The 20,575-nt window shown below is 42.7% G+C and overlaps 1 protein-coding gene across 2 annotated transcripts in view; it reads right to left on the bottom strand.

The window, feature by feature from the left end:
• The window catches only part of Lcp2 (lymphocyte cytosolic protein 2), a 46,647-nt gene that overhangs the window by 4,251 nt on the left and 21,821 nt on the right, over window positions 1–20,575 (bottom strand). Inside the window, exons 7-19 of one of the 2 annotated variants that reach the window (XM_023721796.1) lie at window positions 17,720–17,921; window positions 15,496–15,593; window positions 13,668–13,734; window positions 13,486–13,569; window positions 10,264–10,289; window positions 10,132–10,151; window positions 9,919–10,026; window positions 8,498–8,528; window positions 6,527–6,539; window positions 5,727–5,856; window positions 4,448–4,497; window positions 1,157–1,251; window positions 405–479 (exon numbers count right to left, since the gene is read on the bottom strand). In XM_023721796.1, coding sequence (XP_023577564.1) covers window positions 405–479; window positions 1,157–1,251; window positions 4,448–4,497; window positions 5,727–5,856; window positions 6,527–6,539; window positions 8,498–8,528; window positions 9,919–10,026; window positions 10,132–10,151; window positions 10,264–10,289; window positions 13,486–13,569; window positions 13,668–13,734; window positions 15,496–15,593; window positions 17,720–17,921 — 999 coding nt within the window. The remainder of the gene's footprint in view (window positions 1–404; window positions 480–1,156; window positions 1,252–4,447; window positions 4,498–5,726; window positions 5,857–6,526; window positions 6,540–8,497; window positions 8,529–9,918; window positions 10,027–10,131; window positions 10,152–10,263; window positions 10,290–13,485; window positions 13,570–13,667; window positions 13,735–15,495; window positions 15,594–17,719; window positions 17,922–20,575) is intronic. The other variant, XM_023721797.1, reaches the window with a different exon arrangement.

Below are 20,575 nucleotides of genomic sequence, written 5' to 3'. Positions count from 1 at the left end.
TATCTTTCTCTCCCTCCCTCTCAATATGTCCTTTTGCAGTGATATGGAAGGCAACTGTAATAAGATGTGCAAAATTTTGGGAGGCAGCCTCCTTATGATACTGCACAATTCCTATGACAAGACAGAAGCTTTTATAGAAAGCACCTAAAATTCTGCCAACCAAATGATTGCCTTAAATTAGACTTTCCTGCCCACTGAATGATTCCCTATTCAAGGAGTCCTTGCTAGGGATCCTGGTAGATGGGAGGCTGACACTAATGGGTATCCCAGAAACACTACCTGGCAGTAAGAACAGCACCTAATAGATTCTCTAGGCCATAATTAGGATGCCGTAAGCCAATTAATCCCATTTGTCCCTTTCCATCAATATTTATAACTACTTAAAAATAAATTATAGACAATACCTGGTTTATCTTTCTAAGAGCAGCTTCTGCCTCTGGTCGGGTAATGTAAGAAATATACCACTCTTCATCTAAATTCTGTAAATGTAAATTTTTAAAAGCTGGATAAATTTTGTAGTCACATAGGTAAGTAAAAAGAAAAGCCTCCAAGCAATAATTTCCATAAATCATCACCTGAATTCCATGAGTTTTTAAATGCTTGTTTTCTTAACTTGAATAAAGAATCATTTATATGGGGCTATGCAGAAGGTATTTTAACTGCTTTTCATCATGGCACTGGTTGCAAAGGCACACGTAAGTGTTTCTCATAAGATGGAACCTCTAGTCAGGGGTAATAATTTCTCCAGGTGTGTGTATGATAACAGCACATACTTAAGGAAAAATCTGCCACTAACGGAGCAGCTAAGTGGAGACTTGAAGAGTAAAGCTAGGAAGCAGAAGGAAAATAGGTTTGTTTTTCTTATTGTTTAATGCAAAATGCATGCTCACCTTTGGAAGAACCTGAAAGGAGGAGAAATGCATGTCTTTCCCCTGGTTCTCCCTCTAACAGTTTTGAGGTGCTGGAGATTGAACCCAGGGCCTCATCCACGATGGGCAAAAGCTCTGCCACTGAGCTGCACCCTACCCTCTCCCCTTTGATTAAAAATGAATAAATAAGATGATAGAAAACAAAAGTATAGAAGAACGTTTCAGGGCAGTTTCTTATGACCCACGTGGTAGGGAAAAGAAGCAAAAAGAACAACGGGCTTCGTTACCTCCTCCTCCCCCAGGGATGGTGGCTGAGGTTTGCTCGGGACTGGCAAGGAGAAGTTTCTGCCTTCAGCTCTGAGTGGCAGTCTGTTGCTGGAGCCTTTAAAATAAAACATTCTGAAAATTAATTTACTGCGAGCTATTATTTACTTCCCTCATAAGGCATCTCATCCCCAAATGCCCTTGCTCTTGTTCCAATAATTAACATTTCAAGAAAACTGATTTTAAAAATAATTTTCACCTGCTCAAAACTACTGAGGCTGCTCAGGCATTACTGTATTCTGTAACTATGTCAGTGGAATTCTGGGGGCAGAATCTCAAGTTCTAATGATTTCCCATGCAAAGCAATTTGATCCAGTTATAAGAAAGTCACCGTTGTTTCCATGTGAATATCCAGAATATTCAATAGACAGATCTTTCATGGATTCTTGTAATTAGCACTATGCAAAGAATGGATTCCCAGCTGTTAGTGCTGTGGAATTACAGTAATGAAGATAATTGTTCTCATTGTTTTTATAATAAGACATGTAAGTTACCCAAGACAGTAAGAAATTACCTTGAGAATATTGTAAGCTTTGAGATCAACATTTTCAATCTCCTCTTTTTTTGCTGAATTTTTCATGAAGGGGGGCTATTTAACAAAGACAGTACAGACTATCTGATCAACCAGGACATCTTCCTGATCAAACCTTAGATTACCTAGTCCTTATACTTCACTCTACCTGACTCTCTCTTCATGTTGTTTATAGTTCCTGAAAATTTGTGAGAATGTTTCCTCATCCCAGGAAAGATTTGACTGAGTTGACCATAGTTAGCCAGCTGTTTTCTGTATGTCAGAACAGCTATTAAGAATTTGAAAATTCTATTAGCTAATGTTCCCTTAAATTATTTATCATCATTTGTTTGTTGAACACAAACGTTTGTTCAGCAGTACTTGGCCCAGATCTTGAGTAGTGTGTTTTGTGTACATTTCCCTTCACCTCACGGCAACATTATAAGGTGACTATTTTGTTTTCTTTGCCTATGGAAACAAGATATTCAAATCATGTCTGACAGTGACAGGGCCAAGACTTAAACCTCTGGGTCCCAAAATTACTATGCATAGAGAGAATGCCTAAGGAATTTTGACTTCCCCGGGACCCAGGAATCAGCATGTTAATAAGTACCTGAAGTGGTTCTGTGTTAGCATTGTTACTATATCTGTGCCACTACCAATGAGGATAAGAGTCACCTGGGAAAGGTTGAGGTCTCCGAAACTGTCACCAGGATTATTAAAGGTGGCCTTCTATCTAAATAAACAGCTCAGCCTCAACTCCCAGCATCTTCCTTTTCCAGTTCCCAGTACCTACACAGACCCTCCCCAGCTCTATCTGTGCAGCCCAGCACTTTTACACTTTTATAATGCTTGTTGAATGAATGAAATCTAGCAGTATAATAGTCGTAGAACCACAGCTATATTGCATGACTATCCTAGTTTTGAGGGATGATGGTTTCTGCATCCACCAGCCAGCGCCACAGAGCTGTGATTCACAACACACAGGCATACATGCCTTTTATTGCAATCATCTACCATTCTGAATGTTTGGATTCTTAAGGGAGTTGGTGCTAGGTTTTTGGACAATGCATTGCACAAACCATTTGCCTCTCTGGAGTTCGAGCAGTCGGTACAGAAGACAGAGGACCATGTGTCCTGGAAGTCTTGGGGAGGAGATGGATCAATTTTGATTAAGGTTTTTTTTGGCCTGCTCAGCCCACCCTAAGGACAGGGCTGACACAGTGTATGGTGCCTGGGATCAAACCATAGTCCCCTGCACCTGCCTAAGCTTCCCTAAGCCGGCACTTTAGACTGCTGAGCTATCTCACCAGCCCCCTGATTAAGTTGTATTCTAAAAAATGACTCTGCATTAGTAATCCCTAGCATCAACTTAGAAATCCAGAGAGCTAGGGAAATGTACTTTGGGAAATAATTGCTTGAAGTGAAGTGTCAGGAGCTCAGAGACTGATAGAAGACACTCAAATGTGGGTTTAAAAATAGTAAATTTGGGAGATTGTAAAAATTGAGGTGGAGCAGGCAACTGAAAACCATATGGCAAATATGGGCACTAATTTTAAATGCTTTGAAATTTTGGAGGGTATTCCTGGTTCCTGCACTGGGAACACACTTATGGAATGGTGCATCCAACAAAATACAAGGGAAGTGCTCCAGGAAAATTGTGAGCCCTAACTCAAATTTAGCAATTTAGTGTTCTGTTTAAAACACACACTGGTGTATCTCCAAATGGACCATAATACCAAATTTAAAAAGTTCTGTTCTATTTGTCCCCAATGATATTTTTTAAATTAAATCAACTTTTAAATATGGCTAATCTCATGTTCAAGGCCGTATTTCAACTTTTCTTGAAAAAGAAATGAGAAAATTTGGCATCTGTTGGCCAGTTCTTGTCATTGCAAAATGTCCTTACTACAGTTGGGTAATTTTCCAGTTATTTGATAGTCATTCAACAAGCATTTCTATTATTTATTTTTCAACAAGCATTTTTAAAGTTCCATTGCCAGCCACTTGCTTTAAAAATAAAAATAAACACAATCTAGTCCTAGCTTGTAGGATCTAACTGTTGCTCAGAGTAGACCAGTAGTATTAGTATTCCCTAAGAACTTGTTAGAAATGCAGAATTTCAGGCCTCTCCCAGACTTACTAAATTAGAATATGCATTTTAACAGAATTCCCAAGATATCTGTATGCACATTAAAGTTTGATGACCGTCTAAACCATCTAGAGGTAGTATCATTAAAAATACAGTTGCCTTGGCCCCAGCCCTGACTTACTGAATTAGGATCTTTGAGTGAGGTTCTCTTATTCTTAGACTCTTTCTTAATCTGTATCTTAAACATGTTCCCCTAACCCATAAATCAAGAGCAGATTCATCAGGAAACCTAAAACTACAGAGAAAATCAGCCACTCCCTGAGCTCAGTAAGAAAATAGTAGGGAGAAACATCTGCGCATGGAAAGATTAGGGATATCATGCCAGGGAAGTGAAGTGTGTGTGTGTGTGTGTGTGTGTGTGTGTGTGTGTACGCGCGCGTGCATGTGCACGCTTGTGCAGTAATTTGTATATTACTGTCTCTTAGCATTCCAACAACCCTTAGTACACTGTAGACACTGAATTAAATGTTGAGTGAGGAACTCAGATATTTTTAGAAAACATTAAAGCCTTTGCCAAAAGACTTTGAGATTGTTGGGAATCAATACAGACAAGTTGGCTGGAATAGGTTGGGAAAGCAGAAATGTACCAACCTTGAGAGAAGTATGGTGGCAGGGAGGCACTCTGAGGAAAGCTGCTGTTACTGTGGAGACAGAAAAAGAATGGGTTTTAAGTTGGTTTAGGTGATGAAGCCAGACTGAGGAGTTGGTTTAAGAAGGCGGATTGAGGGTGCTTCTTACTTGTCATTGAGATGCCTTTAGTAAGGCATGCGGGAAAGGAAGTGAGCCTCAGATGTTGCTGCCCCAGGAAGAGCCATGCTCACAGGGACTGGGATGGGGAAGGAGGATCTGGGCAGGCCTGCAACACTACCCATTCCCTCCATGCTGAGCTGTAATGCACCCATTCACCACCTTGTCTGCAAGGGTGTGCTCAGTGCAACAACTCATGTGGGTGTTCATTTTCAAGAATAAAGCATAGATTGGAACCAATGTCAGATGAAGCAGTATGAGAAAAATGACAGACATGGCAAAAAGAAAAATAAAACATCTGGAAGGATGAAAAGTAAAGTAAAGGCAAGGGACACCCAGGAAAAATGAAACAATTTGATAATCTTTCCATGTATTTGGCAGGGTGGACATATCTTGCTGGTGGTTACATTTTCTACCATGCATAGGCTGAGGACTTAGACTTTTCATTTTGACTATTAAAGGTACATTGGGGGACACCATGAGGCAACCTATTGGCTTGGCTGGGGAGGAATAACTTAGGTATTTTTCTTCTTCATGCCTCTGCCTCTGGACAGCCTTCCTACAAGCTGTGAAAGATGCTACTGCTATTGAGAAAATGAGCTCACCAGGGAAAAAGCCTGTGCAATGAACTCTCAGCATCTGCTAAGTGCAAGACACATTTCTTAGTCTCCCCACCCAAGATGCAGGAGAAACTCCAAGTCACTTAAATTAGGTGGGTCTCTTAATATTTGCTACTTGTATGTTTGTTTTGGGAGTGCTAGAAATCGAACTCAGGACCTTGAGCTTGCCAGACAGGTGCTACTGTGCTGTTGAGCTGTAGCCCAGCCCCTGTTTATTTGTTCAGTTAAGTCAATAATGTGAAAACCTCCCCCCCTCTTCTGCCCAAGTGTCCACACCACCTAGGATGGATGATTACTGGGCAAGCACAGACACCGCGAGGGCAGCAGTAGCTTAGCATGTTGTCCTGACGCTCAGCTTGGTGGTGTTTTTTTAAGACCCCAGATGTTTAGATCTATCACGTGCTGACTCCTTTCTTTCTTCCTGAAGCTGTGTGGCATTCCCTCAGTGTCAGGTGGACCTAGACATTACATCAGGTTAGGATTTAATTTCCAGAGTCACAAACCTTTCTGAGAAAGCTCCAGGCATGTGAGATGGTGGGAAGGAGTGCTTGGAGTTTGGCTTAGTATATCTTGAAGGAAAAGTATTGGAGCTCATAGAAATGAGTGCTGGCTGGGGCAAAGGTCTTTGATGCACTGTGGGAGAGAAGAAAAGGAAGTCAAAAGTCCGTCAGAATCCACTAGGAACATTCTAGAACTGCTTTGCAGTTCAACACAGTTGATAGAAAATAAAGGAGATATAAATCCAAAAGATCAGGCATACTTAGAAAATCACATGATGGAACCCCAGCCCTGAAGTTTTTCTAAATGATTCGCTACCTTAGGATGTGTTTATAAAATGATACTATCCTATGTATTATGTATTTATTATATTTTTTCATTTTTGAAATGCTATCTCAGCAGAAACTTATCAACTGGAAAACTTATGTTTCTAAAATGATTCACAAATTTTGTTTCATTTTATGAAAGATAAAATTTTGTGCAATCTGATTCATTCATGCTTACTGATTCTTTACACACAGGTGCTACAGGGCATAAATATTAGACCTTTTCTATCAAATAGTACATGTAAATTTAATTTTTACTTGTGTATAAAAAGTAAAAATAAATTAAAATTTTGCTTTGGTAACCTAACAAAAATAATTCCACTTTGCTACAGTTGTGAAGTACATCAATTAACATGTAATTATTACTTCAATAATCACAATTCTAGAAGTTTCCATACTAAATGATTTTATATGAATGCCTGAGAATAAAAAAATGAGAAAATAAGATACAAATTGTAGAAAAGATTTTCTGAACATACCATCATCTTCATCCTGGTAAGGGGGAAAAAGAGATGTTAGTATATGATCAAAACACAATCCCTAAATTGATAATTAAATTTCTCAATGATATAAATGTGCATGGTTCTTTCTCTAGCAATTATGGCTTCATGATAAATATACTGTGGAACAGGGTAGAATTTTCTAAGTGGTCTATAATTTTGTAGTACAAATAACCATCAAAGACACTCCAATCAGATTTCCTCATACATGTATATTGAAATAAGTTCTGAGGTTCCTAACAGGGTTCACAGATATGATATTTACAATATCTATGATGTACCTAAAAGATTCATATTCAATATTTCATTCAATTTTCCTGGCAACTCTTTTAGAATATAATGTCTTTATCTTGCCAGTGGAAATACACGGCTCAGGAAGAATTCCTTACTTGCCAATAGTTGTAAAAAATGGATTCAAACCCAGCTCTATGGGGCCCAAAGCTCTGCCTCTCCTGTGCAATGCCCACACTCACTAAAATCTAAGTGACCTTAATTTTTTATAGAGTGGCTTATGAGGTGCACCTACAGCCCTCACCAGTTTTTATATTCCACCTTTTAACTAGACAAAGGAAGATCGATTTTTTCTTCTTAGATAAGAAATGATAGTCAGAGAGACAAAGTGATTTTACTATTAACTAGTAGACCAAAAGGGCCAACTTGAACATGTTAGGCCAGATCAGTAGCGACAAAATGTTACTGTGAGGATTAAACTGGTAATTGCGTGAGCCACATCTATGTTAAGTGCTCTTTACTTTTTCAATTTAAGTGTGCTAACATTGGTCCTACAACACACTGACACAAAGCAAGGGCAACTACAGAATCACTCATCTCAGAGGGCCAACTAAGAGACCCAACAGAGAACTACATAAATCAGCACAGGGCTCACAAACTCTCACAATGGCATCACTGATTAACACTATTACAACAGTGTCTTCTGAAGATCAATCCTTCCAGAGATTGGAAACCTCAGGAATGTGACATTACTCTCACTTTCCTACCTCTACTGTGACTGTGTCTCTGTGCAGCCCAGCTGCCATCCTTCATGTACCCAGCTCTCCTTCTAGGGTCACCCTATTCCATGTTCTCCCCATACAAACATCATAAATCTCACCTCCCTTCAGAAGTCACTTTTGGATCCTTGACCCAAGTGAATCACTTTCTTTCCCTTCCACAGATCATTCTATGATCATATGCTGTCTATCACATGTGATGGGGGTGCCTGGGACTATAATGGTGTAACCCTCCATTTGAACAAACACAGCATCCATCACAGAGCTGGGAAAACAGTGGCCATTGCTAGTTGCGGGTTTGATCAAGAGCAGGAGTTTATTAGCCTTCAGAACACTTCAAGTGTGGAGAAACTCAGAGAGATCTGAGTTCAAATCTTGACTGTTCACTAGCTGAGCACATTTCAACAAGTATCTTCTCCTTTTTGAGCAATTTACTCTCATTTATAGAGAAAGGGTAATTCTTCCTAGGAGAAATAAGCTGGGAGTGATCAACTTCTCTGGTTTGCATGAGACTTTCAGCACTAATATAAGCACTAATAAGCACTGGGAAAGCCCCAGCAAATAGGTAGTCACTCTACAGAGCATTCGGTAATGTTATTTCCCTTCTTTTCAGGTCATGGAAATATTAAAAAAGAAAACAGAGCTCTAGGAAACTTTGTGTAATGCAAAGATGCTTAAGCATCTCCCACTTGATGATCCCCTGTACTTACTGTCCCTTCACTTTGCTGATAGGGTAATAGGGCTCCATTGAACCTGTCCACCCCGGGAGCTGCTCAGTGTTGCACAGTGGCTTCCAGGAGAGAGCAGGACTCCAAAGGCACAGGTGCCTGTGTTCATGAGCTGATTGTGTGCAGTCCAAGGGTGCCATGCTACAGGCCAGACCTCACCTACTCTGCTTCTCCCTGGCCCACGCTCTTACATAATGACATTTCGTACTTACGTTATCTCTTCTGTCTGCCCCCCATCCATGCCTAAAATGAATTAGGGCAAAGAAAAAGAAGTGAGCATCAGGAGTTTCAAAGAGCCAGCCTTGAAACTTAATTTCCAAAATCTCATAAAAAAAAAATCAAATCCTCTGAGCTATGGCTAAAGGGGAAGTTGCAAATCCCAACAGAAAGCCAGCATCTATGAGTGGAAGGGAGCTTTGGTTACTGAATGTTCTGTCATCTTTGTAATCTGAGCTTGGCAATCCTCTGTTCTGTGTAACTAATATATATATATATATATATATATATATATATATATATAATGTGTAGTCAGCAGTCTAACTCTTGCAGCTATTACATTTCACTGAGTAGATGTTTCTGTAAGCAAATGCAAACATTTGGGGTAATATTCTCTTTCGCTAATGTTTCAAAGCATCCACTGCAGCCTACCTTCAAAGGAATGAGAAAACAGTTGGAAAGTGTTCCTGCTGTGGAACTTTTCCAAAAGGGGTTTGGTACGGTCAGCTCAGATGAAGGAGCCAGTCAAACAGATTTGGTGGCAGCTGTCTGAGTGCTGCCACAGACATCTGCACCACCTGGACCACACGATGCATTTAGGGAGAGGACAATTTATTGAAATGCTTCTAAGTTGTTGGGTGTTTTACATCAGCTCATCCTGTGTTTATTGAAAATGTTGATACTTTGTGATTGCTTGCATTCATTTTGATTTTTAAAATCTAATGGGTTAAAATATTATTAGAATCCATTACTGAGGGGAATTTCTTGGGGGGAAGTGGGGAGGGCATTGGCACATCCTAGGCCTGGTCCCGATTTAATGCTCAAAACAGCCAAACAAAGCAATCATTATAAATTCCAACTGCTTAGAAGAAATAAAAAGAAGCATGATTGTTTCTCTCCTAAACAGTAGGGTCAGCCTGGATACCAGGTACATTTGTGCCATTTGGTATATAGGACACAAAATACCTTATGGCAGATTTAGAAATATTAGAGCAGACCTCAGGATTCTGCAGTTATGAGAAGTGATTGAATAGCATATTGACTTTCCCAGCTTTTCCCCCCTCTGCTGCCTGTGTTGAGAAACAAAGTGGTAAGTTCCTATGCACCGAGAAGGCTTTGCTCTTACTGGGTAGGAAAAAGCCAGCACTGACTGGGCTGGTTAAAGACAAGGTCTCCCCAGATAGCTCTGGTCCCATCCACCCGATTAAGCTTTTCTTTGTTCATTTCTCAGCAAGAGTCCCCTCTTCAAAGAAACCCTTGTACTTGACATCTAATCTGAGGTACCACTTAAACCACTGTAGCAAAAGGGGCCTGGGAGCATGTGATTCTCTGTGTCCCTGTGGAGGTGACACTGGACAAACTCCCCATTTCATCCACTCTGTTTGAAAGACAAACTCAAACAATCCAAGATAGTTACTTCGGTACAGGTGGCTTCTTCCCTGGCAGGGGGCTGCTTCTTTCATGTCTCTCGGTAGTTGGTGGTAAAAGAGGCTTCTGCACCTTGGGTAAATGGTCCCCCGGAGTCCTGCCAAGTTCAGAGAAAGGGTGTGTAAGCAGCAAATTTAACTGCCTTGGCAGAGCTCTACAGCAATGCCTGTTGGCCTCCCCTAGATGCCGCACAGCATCTTACCTCACCCCTGGAGCCAAGGGCTGCAAGGCAAGAGAAAAAAATACGTGAGTGGCCAAACACTTCCTGAAGAATAAGAACAAGACGTAAAAACACCAAAACCATAACCAAAAATAAACCAGCGAAACAGCTTACCTTGTCAGAAAATGTTGGCTTCTTTCCTGTAAACAACAGACAGGAGGCCCTTAAATTGAGGACACAATAGGCAATACTTTGAGAAGAGGGGTACTGACTGAGTAGAAGCATGGAACAATCCCAGATTTTTGGATTGGCAAAGGTCCCTTCCAAAACACCTATTCTTATAGGCTTGAAAATATTAAGTGGCTTGCTCAAGTTCATACCACTCTGGGTATAAGTGTTCATACCCCATAGTGGTGTGCTGTGGGTTTTGTGCTTTTCAACATTTTCTTTTTTTCTTTTTTTGCTTGAATGCATTTTTTTTTTGAACTGGGAATTGAATGCAGGCCCTTGCACTTGCCAGGCAAGTGCTTATTCCACTGAGCCATCTCCCCAGCCCTTGAATGCATATTTTAATGAAAAATACCATTATTATCTCTAGTGTAATGTTAGCAAAAATAAAAATAGTAAGCTATATATGTGACATTAGTTAATACCATATTGTTGACTTTATTAATTTATCTTTATAATTCTGAATAATCAGAAAAAGAAAAAATAATACTTTGATTTGTTAATATACTTTCCATTTTTATAAAATAGAAATTCATCTCATCTTCACCTTATATGGTCATACAATATAATCAATGTTTTCTTTAATATAGATGATGATCAAAAGATCCTTGTCTTCATGGGATCCTGTGCCTCTTTTATTGACAGATAAGATCTTTGCATGGCCTGAGTTTTATGTATAGTAGAACATATGCAAAGTGCTCCAGATGATTCTTGAAACATCTTTTAACAAGAAGGAAGGGGGTGGGTGAGAAATTCTCCTCGGGTGCTGCAAACAACCCATTTTTGTTATTGGTGGTGGTGGTAGTGGTGGATTTGGGAGGTTTTTAAAAATTTTTCTTTGGGGACAAATGACATTCTGTCCTCTCTGAATTTTTCATGGCCAAGTTATCAAAGCAACTTAATTTTTATTCCATCTGAAGTTCCATAGAAGTATGCCTTACCATCCATGTAATCAAAGCATCATTAGTTAGATCCCACTAGGTCTAGAAGCAAAACTTCTACATGCTGAACAATGCTCACATCAATGGAGGTTGGATTTTTTATTTTTCCAGAACCGGGATTGAACTCAGGCCCTTGCACTTACCAGGGAAGTGCTTATTCTACTGAGCCATCGCCCCAGCCCCCAAGGTTGGATTTTTGATACAGAGTCTCACTATGTAGTTCAGGCTGGCCTTGATCTCATTATGTAGTGCAGGATGGCCCTGAACTCATGGCAATCTTCCTGCCTTAGCCTTCCTAGTGCTGGAATTACAGTCGTTAACCTCCACACCTAGCTCAATTGAACATTTGCATCTCAATTTCCTCACCTGTTACAAGGGTAAAGGTGGATGCAATCTGCATAGGTTTGCTGTAGGGGGTCACATGACAACTTATATGGAAGGTCATGGGCATGATGAGTGGGTACTGAAAGGCGTTAGTTAGGTCCTCTTCCCTTCCCTCCATCCCAAACCTAAGCACAGTTAACACCCCAAGGTGAATCATCGTACACTGCCTGGAGATGCATTTTCTAAGCATGATTTACTCTGTAGGGACTGAGCATGTACCAAGTCTATGGAAGATCCTAAGAGCACAGTTCATTGTGAAGTGCTCATTGGATAATTAAAGCATGTTTTGATGGTATGAAAGATGTTTATTGTTTACAAAGCTTTGCTTAGGGTGAAGTGCTTATTTTAAAGGAGTACTTTAAAACATACTTATATCCTCAGGCATGTATTTTTGAAATTCTGATTTATGTGTATTGTCTGAGGATATTAGGAGTCTCCTGCGCAAAGTCTAAGCATCATCAAAGGATTTCTTCCAAGACATCTTGAACAAGGTGTTAATCAAGGATCAAGATGTATTTTCAGGAAAGGATGTTTATAAAAAGATTTTTAAACATTAAAAAAGGAAATTTAAAACATAACTTGTGTGTCAGGGGATGATCGTGAAGGCCCTGGCATCGGTACCTACATGTCTCATAGCGGTGAGCTCAGGCAGAGTCTGAGCTCAAGTCTGTCTCCATTCCGCAGAACCTGTACGGTATTCTGCAGTGGGCTATGCAAAACCCAGACAGACACCTACATGGCTTTTCATGACTCTGCAGAGCAGCGCTGCAATTCAGGCAAACATCTGCACACAGCAGCTTCAAATCTAAAACCTGTGTCATTTTGCTAACAGGAGGAAAGGGAGGCCACAGGCATCGCCTTGTTCCAAATACAGCTAAGAAACTGCTGAAAGGGAGCTGCGATTCTGGGTTCCTTATTCATTTAGTTTATGGGCTCCTTCCTCAGATGCACCTAGTTCCTCAACTGAAGAATGACATGGTGGCACATGATATGGTAGCACCCCCTTTGAAGTCAGAAAGATGTAGGTTCAACTTTTGCAACTATGTATGCAAACATGGGCAGATTACTTAGCCTCTCTGGTCAGTTTCATCACCTGAAAGGTGGGTATAACAATACATTCCATTGTTGGGTTGGCATATGGATTGGAGAAAATCTAGATCAGATTTTGGGGGTTAGTACAGCACTTGTCCCATAGTAGCTGGTCCATAAGTGGTAGCTGTTTGAGGACTGATTGAAAGTGGCTCCATGAGGAAAGGGTTGGAGTCAGAGAACATTCTGCGTAAACTGTGGAGGGAGAAGGGCAGCATACCCAATGTCTAGACAACTGTACACATCAACAAAGCAATTTGAACATTTGAATAGCACCTTCAGGCTTCATGAAACATTTCCTCCTTACAGAACACCTATTTTACAAATAAGGAGATTGTACCCTATAAAAGGAGCCACCCCTGCGGTCATTGGTCTCTCGATTAGCAACCGAGAGACCTCTTAGCTCATGCCCTCTCTCTGCACCATGCTGCCTCCTGCTGTGTCCTGGCTGAAGGACAGTGAGATGTGTGCACACAAATCGCACTCATGGGGAAGCAGCCCTGGCCCAAAAACAGGAGCTCTGTTGTTGGGCTGATTAGGGGTTGGTCTCTGCCCCTATCACTTGATGGCTGAATGATCTTGAGAAGTTATTTCTTCACGCCCTATTTTCCCTCTGCAAAATGAGGCTGATTCTCCTAGCGTCTGCTTCTTCATATTCTGGAGCTAGTTAGATGAGATTGTGTATAAGCAAAGTATGGACTTAACACTCTGCAGGTGTGAGCCATTATTACTATGCATCAGCTGAAACTCATACCTGTGGTGAAGGGCTCTCTGTCCAGCGGGGCTAAGGTGCGATCTAGTGGAGGCTTTGTGCTTCTGTCTATTGATGGAGCAGGCACTGGAAGGGCAAAGGCTGCAGTCAGTCAGAAGGAGAAAGCAGGGGCGGGAGCAGGCTATGGGTGGATGGTGAGCCAGAGAGGGCAGCCTCATGCTTACGCTTTGCTGGCTTGTTGTTTCGGCTTCTGCTGGTCTCCTCTTGGTTGGGTTGGGGCGGGGGCAATGGCTGCACGGAAAAAAGATCCAAGTGTTAGGAAGCATTTGCAAGGCACCCACGAGCCCTGGCAGCTTTATCTTCCCAGACATGTGTCAATCTGTTCACTTTCCTCCATCTTCGTGTTCCCCTGGCAACTGGCCATCTGCGTTTCTCAGCAGAGCTACATGGTGGCCTCCCATCTAGGCTTGCTATTCCTCCCTCCCTCAGACAGTGGGCTTTCTTCAGGATAGTGTGAGCACGAGAGTCCCCGATAACCCCTCAATGGTTCTGATTATATTAGAAACAAACCGGAAACTTGCCATGACCTGCAGTGTCCTGTCCAAGCTGACACCTGCCCACCTGTTAGCCCAATTATTGGTCTTTCTCTCCAGACTCAGTGGACCCCACCTTACAGGTATGCTTGAGGGTTTTGGAAAATCTCAACTTCATACCCTCTTGGGCATCTCTGTGTTTGGGCTTCTTCTGCCCAACTTGAATGCTTTTCTCCCAGCTCTTCCCCAAGATGCCTTCCTCTGTCCCAGCGCCATGTACCTGCCATCACATTCCCTGGCCTTCTGTCTCCCTACCCTCAGGTAACTGCTCAAGTCATTTCTACAGCTGCTTACATGTACATCGTCAGTCTTTCTCTGGCCCAAGCAATGCTTGGAGAAAGAGCTTTTATTTGTCCTGCTCATCCCCAGTCCCCAGAACACTGGCTGGCTGACAGCAGCTGCCCAGTCATCATCCACTGACAAAATCAGCTGCCTCTGCACTCCAGGAGCAGAGGTGAGGGCCTTTGGGTTCTGAACTGAAAAGCGTTTGTACATAAATTTGGCTCTGAGAACACCCTTTCAATATCGTTGCACAGCAGGACTGCACCTTCTGTTTGCAGGTGGAAGGTCCCTGCTGTGGTGCAGTCTGCATTTTTGCACTTCGGGGAAAAATATTGTCTCCCTCCTTCTGGTCCTGATACTTTGACATTTGTTACAATTATAAATGTGTTCAGGTCACTGGCAGGCGTATGCCTGGAATCCCAGCACTCCAGAGGCTGCGGCAGCAGGACTGCTGTGAGTCTGAGGCAGCCTAGAGCACGTAGTGAGTTCAAGGCCAGCCTGAGCTACATAGCAAACACTGTCTCAAAAATGAAGTTAAATTAAAATTTTCAAAATGCTCAGGTCACTTAAGAAGAAGACAGATAGCGAGCTACAATTCTTTAGTCTGAGCTTAAAGGCCTCTCAGGGTCATCCTGAAAACGTTTTAGAATCGCAGGAGTTGGACTGGATGCCTGAGGAAAAGGAAAAAGGGTCCTGCTGCCTCGCGTTTCTCTGCAGACTTTCTGATCTTTAATCTGAAGGTTTTTGTCCCTGGGATTTCAGGCTCCGGACAGCAGGTGGCGCAAGCTCTTTTGCAAGAGACGGAAGGCTCCGGAAGCAAGCAACACCCTAACCGTCAGGGCCTTAATTGACTTGTCCTGGAGTTTATTTTACAGTTTTTACCTATTGCAAAAAGGGGGAAATCACAGCACAAGGAACACTTGAATGGGACTTTTTATTATACAAGCAGCTTATATTGTTTATGATACAAAGAAAATAGCGATAAGCACTAGGATGCGAATAGAAACCACTAATATTTCAACCCTGAACCAGAAACTCTGAGCCCTTGGGTACAGATTTCCCAGCCTAGATATAATCTTTTCTTACAGGGTAAGAATTAAAGAGTTTATTTTACGGCTGGTAAAAGGAATAATCAGAGTGGACACAAAGCCCCCACGAAGAAGGGGCAGAGACCTACTGAGTGATTCCGGGCACCGGGCAGCGGAGGAAGAGCAGCCATGGGTCTCTGGGGCGGCACTGGAGGCTGCTGTGGGGGTTTTCCAGCAGGAGGCCGGTCTGCCGAAACACAAGCAGATGGATGTGAGAGGAGAAACAGGAAAGCGGGTGAGCACCGGCCAACCCCGGGGTGCCTGGGAGCAGATGTCCTCAGTGTTGGGCAACTCGGGGCATCAGGAGTACCAGGGCCTCAGGCTCCAGACTGCACCCACCCCAGCCATAAGACCCAGCCTGGCTTCCACAAGAGGTGGGAGCTCGCAGGCCCCCTGCCTGTCCCTTTTTCTGTCCAAGTTTGTTTCACGCTCTGAATACCTATGAGCAACTCTTACTTATTTCATCTCTCATCAGGAATGTCGCCAACGACGAAAGAGCTCTTAGGAATTAGCTTATCTAACATGAGAAGGCAGTGATTTTGGACAAAAATTGTGAAGACAGGAGATGTGCACATGCTTCTACTAGCATGGACAAGCAAGTATACACACAGACACGTGCATATGTATGTAAATGCATGTCTGCACAGTTCCATGTATACACCAACATACATGCACACACACAGGCACACTCACACACTCGTGCAGCACATCCAGCTGCCTGTGAAGGGCTAAGCTGGTTGTTGCCCACCATGGGAGCCTCTTCTGTGCCCCAGCCTGTCCCTCACACCCTCGCAAATGCCCTGGGCTGTCTTCTCCTCCCTCTTCCTGCTTTGCTCATCTCCTCCCTGACAAGAAGGAGCTGGTCACCAACTCTGTCACCAAACTGAGAAGTCTTAAACAGTGCATGGATGTGCCACAGACACAAACACTACATCCCTTCTGATCATCACTCAACTTTCCCTTAGCTCATTTCAACTGGCTGGCACCTTCTTACCCTCTCAATGCAGAAAGGACAAGACTGGGAGGTACGAGAGGCAAGGAGCCAGGGCCTGCTTGCACTCGCATCCTGGACCAGGTCTGGGGGAAACCCGTCCTTCCAGAGAGGGCTCCAAGTAAGCGCAAGCCTGCCCTCACTTCCCACCCGCATGAACCACCTTTCATGCCTCTAATGCACCAAGTAGCTTCAGACCACAGGCCCTTTGTCATAGGCCTTCTGCTTTGAATTCTCTTTCTTTGACACATCTACACTCATTTACCTTTGCACACTTAATAGTCTTTAACATCATCTTAATATCCATAGGAGAAAGGAAACAAGCTATCTCCTACACCAGTTTCCTAATTATGTATCATTTTTAGATTAAATAATTTGGGACTCATTTATTTGATGTTCCGTCACCCACTGGACAATGACTCTTTTGGACTGAGAACTGTGTTGGTTGCCCACTGTCTTGTAACTGGCACGTATGAGGTGTTCCACAATTTAGTTTCTGACTTCTCTGGATCTCAACTTCCCTAACTATGAAGGAGACTTGATCATTGCTAGCTGCATTACACAGGATGCTGAAAACAAAGCAAGATCTTGGGATAGGGTTTGGAAAGAGCTTCAAAATTGCAAAGTGTTTAACATTATAAAGTATCAAATGTATCAGTGCATCAGTGTGTGTGCATTCATATGTGTGTGTGTGTGTGTTTTCTGTCATCACCAATGGTAGAATACAAGCCCTGCCAGACTGAATTTTCTTTCCTGATGAGTCTAGCATTTGGAACTGTGTCCATATGATAGTATGAGATCTGTTAATTTATTGAATAAATGACTCAATCAGTCAGTGACAGAGAAATGGTTTGGCTGAAACAAGTAGATGAAAATCTTAAAGCCAATCTAAATGTTTTAAAGTTGCATTCAATACCTTTATTTTTATTCTGGCAGTCTGTAGGTGGCAGTGCCACATAACTATGATTTGGTCCAAAGGTAGGAGGAACAGAAAAACACTGTGGAGTACCTGGAGTAGCCCACCAAATAAGTTATGATTGTAAAATACACTTCTGAGGGCCTCAGTATTGATGGTAGCCACTGAAGGCAATGAGTTCATCATCCTCACAGCAAACCTATGTGGTGTGTGCTATTGTTACCCTTTCACCAATAAGCACATTGAAGCCCAGAGAGGTGGAGTCACTTGTCCCAAGCCACATAGCTGTTAAGAAACTGAGCTAGCACCAATACCCAGACTGCAGCACCAGGCATCAGCCCCCCCACCCTCTAGTACCAAGTGAGGCTTGGGGCTGCCAAGGCTGAAGGTCAGGGATGGCACTCACCAATGTACATCGAGTTGGTGTTGGGGAAGGGCTTGGCAGGCAGGATGGAGCTCTGCAGTGCCTCCTCGTCATTGGAGGGCGGTGGCTCATAATCAGCATCATCTTCCACAGGCGCCTCCTCCTCCTCCTCATTGGGGGACTCGTAGTCACCATCGTCCTCCCCCTCCGGATCGTCATTGGGGCTTTCATAATCATCTTCTTCCTGCCAACACAGGATAGGAACTGCATGGTCTGTCTCTCTGTGTGTGTGTGTGTGTGTGTGTGTGTGTGTGTGTGTGTGTGTGTGTTATGTGCACCTCGCATTAGCATAGCCCTGGGGACGGGTAGCCAAGCATGGTGGCTCCCTGGTGCAGTTGAGGAACTGACTCTGGAGAGTGCAGCACCACAAGGCCAGGAGGTCATGGACTCGGGATCTTGGCACAGGTCTCTGACTGTTATTAAGCAAGTGGGTGCTCCTCTACTCCTTTTTGTACAGGGGAGAAAAGAAGACAGGACAACAGTACTGGAATGGGATAGAGAAAGGGGCTCTTGCTTGTATATACTCCTTTTTTACTCCAGATATGATCAAGAGGAAAAATAAATAGAAATCAGGATGGAAGTTCCTCAAAACTAAAACTAGAAATCCCATTCAACCCAGCTAATCCCCTTCTAGGTATCTGCCCCAGAGAGTTCGTGGCATCCTATTTAGTGATACACACACTCCTATGTTGATAGCAGCACAATTCATAATAGCTACAGCTTGGAAGCAGCTGATATGTCTATCACCAGATGACGGGGTAAAGAAAATATGGTATTTATACCCAACACAATACTTCTTTGTCATAAAGAAAGATGAACTTGAATCATTTGTAGAAAAGGAATGTGTCTTGAAGCCATAATGCTAAGTGACATAGATCAGACCCAAAAACTTAAAAATCATATGGTTTTTCTTATATGAGAAACCTGAAATACAACACAGAGTAAAAAAAAAAAAAGCTAGATAATAGGAAACAGGGAGCTAGATCTTTGAACAAAGGAAGGAGACCAAGACACGGATGGAGAACAGAGAAAGGAATGAAAAACTTATGACGTGTTGTGTGCACACATCAGCTCCCCACAAGAAATGTCATTATAGGCTGCAAACATGCACAGCACTAATGAAAAGTGACAACTGACACAGATGTCTGGAGCATTTGTGACGATACTGGTTAGTTGCTATCTCGTTTTGTTTTGTTTTTGAGAGAAAGTTTTGCTCCGTAGTTCATACTGGCCCTGAACTCACTATGTAGCCCAGACTTGCCTCAAACTCACAGCCATCCTCCTGCTTCAGCCTCCTGCATGTTGGAATTACAGGTACACGCCACCACGTGCAGATGCCAGTTGCCACTTCTGTCCCTAGCATGCCTGTGCTCGAAGCATTTCCTCTCACTACCGAAGGCGCAGCTGCTGAAGGAACAGATAACCAAAGCCTGGTCATGGGAAAGCAGATTAAGATGTGTCTGAGGGGCGCGGTCAGTGGCTGTGCTGTTCTTTTTGCTAAGAGTTGAGTGTATAAAAATGACAGTTTCTTGTACATGATATATGATGCTGGGTTTGAGGATGTACACTGAGAGAAGACCTTCTAAAGTGTGTATTGTTTTTACTGTGCTTTATTTTCTACATCTTTGTTGATCTATGGAACCAGAAGCTAAGGGCCTGGGTGACAGTCTTTGAAGCATTCCATGAAAGTGGACAGTCGCCTGCTAGCTCTCTCCATGGAGGTGGCACACCAGACCCAAGTGGTGAGTGGCTACTGCTGTCATGCCAAGATTAAGTGAGCAAATAAACATACTAGGGGCTCTAATAGCAATGAAAGTGTGAAGAGAAGCCACAGGAAGTTGCCACTTTCCAAGAAAAAGCAAGCACTGATAGCTTAGAAATCCTGCCAGCTTTGACAGACAGCTAAAGAGTTTCTCCAAGTTGCTCAGTTGAGCGGTTCCTGTGTTTACTTTTATCCTGAGAAATGTTTAAAAAAAAAAAAAAAAACAACTAGGAAGTAACAATGAAGATGGAACATCTTCCTCAACTCTGAAAAAGGCATTGACCTGTCCCATCTGTGTTTCTTAATCAGATGACCAAACTCTAACAGACAGGATTTTGGAGCAATGGCTTCAGCTGCATACAGGTGGCCCTTCTCTGGTCCCTGCCTCTTAGAGGACCATCTCCTCTTCCTCAGTCTGTCTGAACCAGACTCACTGCTTCTGACTTCCCACAAGCCCTGCAAGCCTTTCTCAATGACAGACTTTCTTCCTGCCTCTTAGAACTCCAGTTCCCCACCACCATGTGGCTCTCAGACAAGCATGCATGTTTTCATTGCCAGTCACATTCCACCACATGCATTATCCACGCTGTGAAATGCTCCTGTGGCTGGATCCCTCCTTTCTTCTCACAACTCTGCAGTCCCCTGTGCAGAACTGAACACATAATGGAACAAGCAAGTTTCATGGCCACTAGCAAATGGAAACCCTTGGTTTATAGAGAGGAGAAGGATTGAAGAGCAGCCTCAGGCTGAGCACAGGAGGCTCCTGGCCAGAAGTGGTAAAGAAATAGTTTCTGCACAAAAATGTTCTTTGGATACTCTGGCCTTCTTTTCCCTATTGTACAAAATAAATCTGTTATGTTCGTTTGTTCTTCAACAGAAAGCACAAACTTTGGTAATTTTTCAAAATGAAATGTTTAGAGCCAGTTGTGGTGGTACATGCCTATAATCCCAGTAATCAGGAGGCTGAGGCAGGAGGATCATTGGGAGTTCGAGACCATCCTGGGCTACAAAGTGAATTTAAGGGCAGCCTGAACTACATGGTGATACTTTGTCTCAAAAAGACAAAAAAAAAAAAA

The sequence above is a fragment of the Octodon degus genome, unplaced genomic scaffold (genome assembly GCF_000260255.1).
Source record: "Octodon degus isolate 3935 unplaced genomic scaffold, OctDeg1.0 scaffold00085, whole genome shotgun sequence".
Taxonomy (NCBI): domain Eukaryota; kingdom Metazoa; phylum Chordata; class Mammalia; order Rodentia; family Octodontidae; genus Octodon; species Octodon degus.
This window is presented reverse-complemented; position numbering and strand designations above follow the sequence as displayed.